A 4,171-nucleotide genomic window follows, 5' to 3' on the forward strand; every position below is an offset into this window, starting at 1 on the left:
AAATTAATCTAAATTAATCACGGAATCGCTGTTAATTTAGGTAAAGAATACAAAACTGGGTATACTTACGGATGCAAACTGTAGATTCTGTGAAGAGAATGAGAAGTCGGCCACACATGTGCTGTTAGAATACCCTGCGCTAATGCACATGCGAAATAGGCTCCTAGGAATGTATATTCTTACGGAAGAGGCAATAAAACTTTGTAAAGTAGGATCTATACTACTTTTCATTTATGCACCAGGGCTTAGAGATCTACTTCAGACCCATAAGGCGGCACAAAAGACCCGACGGTCACAGTGCTACATCCCCTAACAATAATAATAATAATAGTGTTAATGAATTAACACCTAAGGAAATGAATTGACAGCACTTAAACTGTAACTCTTTAATTGAAAGTTGAGTTTTCAGCACATGAACTGAAACTCTGGAAATGAAAATGAGAGATCGAATATTGGTTTCAATCTGAATTTTATTAAATTAAATTTTTCCTTAAATACTAAATTATTACAAATTATTACAATAACAATATCTAAATTTTATTCTTTTCCCTTACCGTCTTCTTGCCTAAAGTGCAAGCTCAGCATATATTATGCAACCAAATTCTTTGTTGTGTCTAGCAACCAAGAATTAATGCCAATGCACTGGCCTTGATATATGTTACATATTCAAAGTTCAGTGCCACTGCACTTAACAAAAAATATAATGCAAATATTCAAGTTCAGTGCCACTGCATTTTACCAAATTAAATAATGCAAAGGAAAGTCAAAATTTGGATATTGCTAACATCAGCATATATGTTCAAATTTTACAAATATTGTACAATAATAACAATAGTAATAATAATAATATTTTACAATAATAATAATGTGTGAACATGCTGCCCGCCTTGAATTGACAACATCAATTCTAATTATTGGAAGCTGCAAGTCAACATGCTGTATCCTCGGTCATCTGCTGATGTCGTGGCATCGGTATTGGAGGTGTTTGATAGGTGATTTTTTGCCTTCGCCATATATATAATAGTGCACTAGCGACACATAGAAACATTGCTAATGCAACGTAGCTGGTTATTAGACTATGTGTCCCTGGACTAATAGCATCAGTTGGAAAACTGGAACTCTGGATGTGGCCTAATTTTCGTTGAATAAGTTCAAGCTCATGGATTGTGGGTGACAATGGTTTGACGCTGATGTTATTGCTCGCATATTGTTTTGTCCATCCTACAGATAGGTTCAATCTGGTGATCGATGCCTGCATTGAAGTAACCATTTTTTGATGACCTTGAATCGTAATGTGTTCATTTTTGATGATGCATTCAGGTTCTAATTTAATCAAACCACTGCCCACTAAAGTTAATTGAAATGCTTTCTTGTTGCATACTGCATTCATTTTGATGTTATTTATGGTTGCGTAAATCCATTGATTCGGATGATTTAGTTGATACCATACAGTTGTGTCCTTGAGCTGATACATATCGCATCTTGGTTTAGCTTGATTGTTAAATAAGTCAATTTCACAATTATTGACGTTTGCCGATTCATGAAATGTTGCTTGTATGTTTGGACATAATAACTCTTCGTCACTTATCGATATGCATGCGTCCACTTGATGCTGTGTCATTGGTCGAAATTCATCATGATGCGGACTGATGGCTAGAAATTCTGTTGAAAGTTTCACTGATAAAAGTGTGTTATTTATAGCTGCCACAATTGGAACAAGATATAACAGTTGAAATTCTCTTGGATCCGTGAGAGGTAAGTCGATGCAAAAAATGACATGGCCCTTTGCCAGGATTCCGTTGATCTTCATGAGCCTATATACTTCGAGTAAGTTATTGTGGTGGATAGGTAACTGTAGGTGTGATGGAAGATGTGCCCTAATCATCATTATTTGCTCACTAAGCTGTTGTGGAGTCAGCAGAAGAGGATTTATTTTATCGTGATGACTGTCGATTAGTACGTCCATAATTGATGAGTGAACTCTTTGCAGGTTGGATACCATCATGAGCATTTGCATTGACAACATAAGCATGTTTTGTGTTACGTGTATGTCGTTTATTGACTCATCTGTATACAACAAGTTATTGATGCGCTTTTCAATTTCTTCAAATTTGTCATGCATGTTTAATTGGTTCTTCTTAAAGATATTGATAGTTGAATCAACAAGTGACGTTTGGTTTTTAACGAGTTGTTCCAGGTGATTGTCGTTCCTTTTAAGACCATTTATTGTGCTTGACATTTGTGCCGCGTAGTTTGAGTCGAGGACACCAAACAATGAATTTGCAAAATTTCCGACAATGTCTATAGCTCCTCTTGTTATTCTTTTTCTAACAGAAAGAAGATTAAGTTCCATTTGCAGTTCCTCCGTTATACGGTCAAAATAGTTGAGTAATACCTTGCAAGCAGTGTTATCCAATGCCTTGTCGCATAAATTGTTCAACCTTTTTGTTCCATCAGCTAAAATGCTCATTTGTTGTTGGTATGGGGAAAGGTCAAAATATACAATCATTTTCCAATCAGCAGACATGATTTTGACTGGTTTAAGCTGCTCAAAATAAATGCCAGGTTTGTTGTTGAAGGTTGTTATATTGACGGGACTACATAGTGCAAGTGGCAAAATGAGTAGAGTAATAATGGTGAGCAGCAACCCGGAATTCAGACATGATCGTTTTGTCGGAGTTAACCCATTGACTAATGATTCAGGCTTTCTGATGCGATTTAATGGAATTTTTACGATAAGCGACACGGGAGGTGACGTTGGAGTTTCTTGAGTCTGTTCTGATTCGATTTTTCTTTCAGTCATTTTTCCAAAGGTTGGATCTTCTAATTTATCGTCTTCAGGAAATAATGGAGCTAATCTATGCACCGGTCTTTTAAATACCCCCTTTTTTGTTTGAATGTCACAAACTCTCACTAAACCATCTTCGCCTTTGTAAACTTTGATGATGCGTCCTAAAGGCCATTGCAGAACTGGGACATTGTCTTCTTTAAGGATTACCATCGTATTGGTCTGTATGTTGGTGATGGGACCCTTCCACTTGTGGCGCTGTTGCTATTCGCTTAGATACTCCTTAGTCCAGCGCTGCCAAAAACTGTGTTTTAGCTCTGATACCAGTTGCCAGCGTTTAAGTAATTTTTCTTTAGAGTCACGTGCATGCACATCAACGCTTGAAGTGATTTCTTCACCTATTAAAAAATGACCTGGAGTTATTGCGTTCAAATCGTTTGCATCTGATGAGCTAGGAATAAGGGGTCGCGAGTTCAACACTGCTTAAACTTCAATAACGACAGTTTCAAGCTCTTCATATGTAAGTGATGCTGTTGAAACATTTTTGACCAGCAAATATTTGGCAGATTTTACTGCTGCCTCCCATAGCCCGCCGAAGTGTGGTGACCTTGGTGGAATGAAGTGAAATTCTATGCCTTTCGTACTGCACATTCCTGCAATTGATTCCTTCGCTCGATCAGCGTAGATGACGTCAGTAAGTTCCTGCAACTTGTTTTTCGCTCCAACGAAATTGGTCGCATTGTCGCAGTATAACGTTTTACAGCGTCCTCGTCTTGCTATGAAGCGTTTTAATGCTCCAATGAATGCATCTGTGGTCAGATCAGTCACAAGTTCTAAGTGTACGGCCTTGGTTGCAAAACAGCAAAAGACAGCGATATACGCCTTTTGTGGACGCTTGCCTCTTGTTTTGTAATGAACCCATATTGGGCCACAATAATCAACTCCAGTGCTGAGAAATGGTCGAGCTGGTTGCACACGGTGTCCAGGTAAAATCATTTGATGAATGGCATCAAATTGCAGTTTTGAAGAGCTTAGCCGTCCACCAACACGTATTACCCCTTCTTCATCTACGAACGGAGTTAGAGAACTGAGGTTATGAGTTTTTGGCACAAATTCGTCCTTAACTAGCATTTTCCTTAGATCAGAAAAATCGGAGGCCTGGATTTGACGTATTATTATCTTAAGTGCTACGTCGAGCTCCATCGGTGAAAGCTGCATGGTCTCTGGTCTTGATTCTTTTGGTTTCCGTGCGTTTTTTGTGAAACGAAGTACATATCCAACAACCTTTTGGACATGTGTAAATAAATTTCTTGAATGAATCGAGTAGACCCATGCATGCTCATTAGTAGGTTGTTGTGTTGATAAAGCAAGCACCACCGTGTT

The 4,171-nt window shown here is 38.1% G+C and overlaps 1 protein-coding gene across 1 annotated transcript; it reads right to left on the bottom strand.

Moving 5' to 3' along the window:
* Positions 1-928: 928 nt before the first annotated feature.
* Positions 929-3,001, bottom strand: LOC119688618. The gene has a single exon (XM_038103290.1). It carries the CDS (start codon positions 2,999-3,001, stop codon positions 929-931), a length of 2,073 nt encoding a protein of 690 aa, XP_037959218.1.
* Positions 3,002-4,171: the final 1,170 nt, after the last annotated feature.

The sequence above is a fragment of the Teleopsis dalmanni genome, chromosome X (assembly GCF_002237135.1).
Source record: "Teleopsis dalmanni isolate 2A chromosome X, ASM223713v2, whole genome shotgun sequence".
In the NCBI taxonomy this organism is placed as follows: Eukaryota; Metazoa; Arthropoda; class Insecta; order Diptera; family Diopsidae; genus Teleopsis; species Teleopsis dalmanni.

Coding starts and splice junctions, on each gene's coding strand:
- LOC119688618 (XM_038103290.1), bottom strand. CDS start 3,001: ATGGTAATCCTTAAAGAAGACAATGTCCCAGTTCTGCAATGGCCTTTA.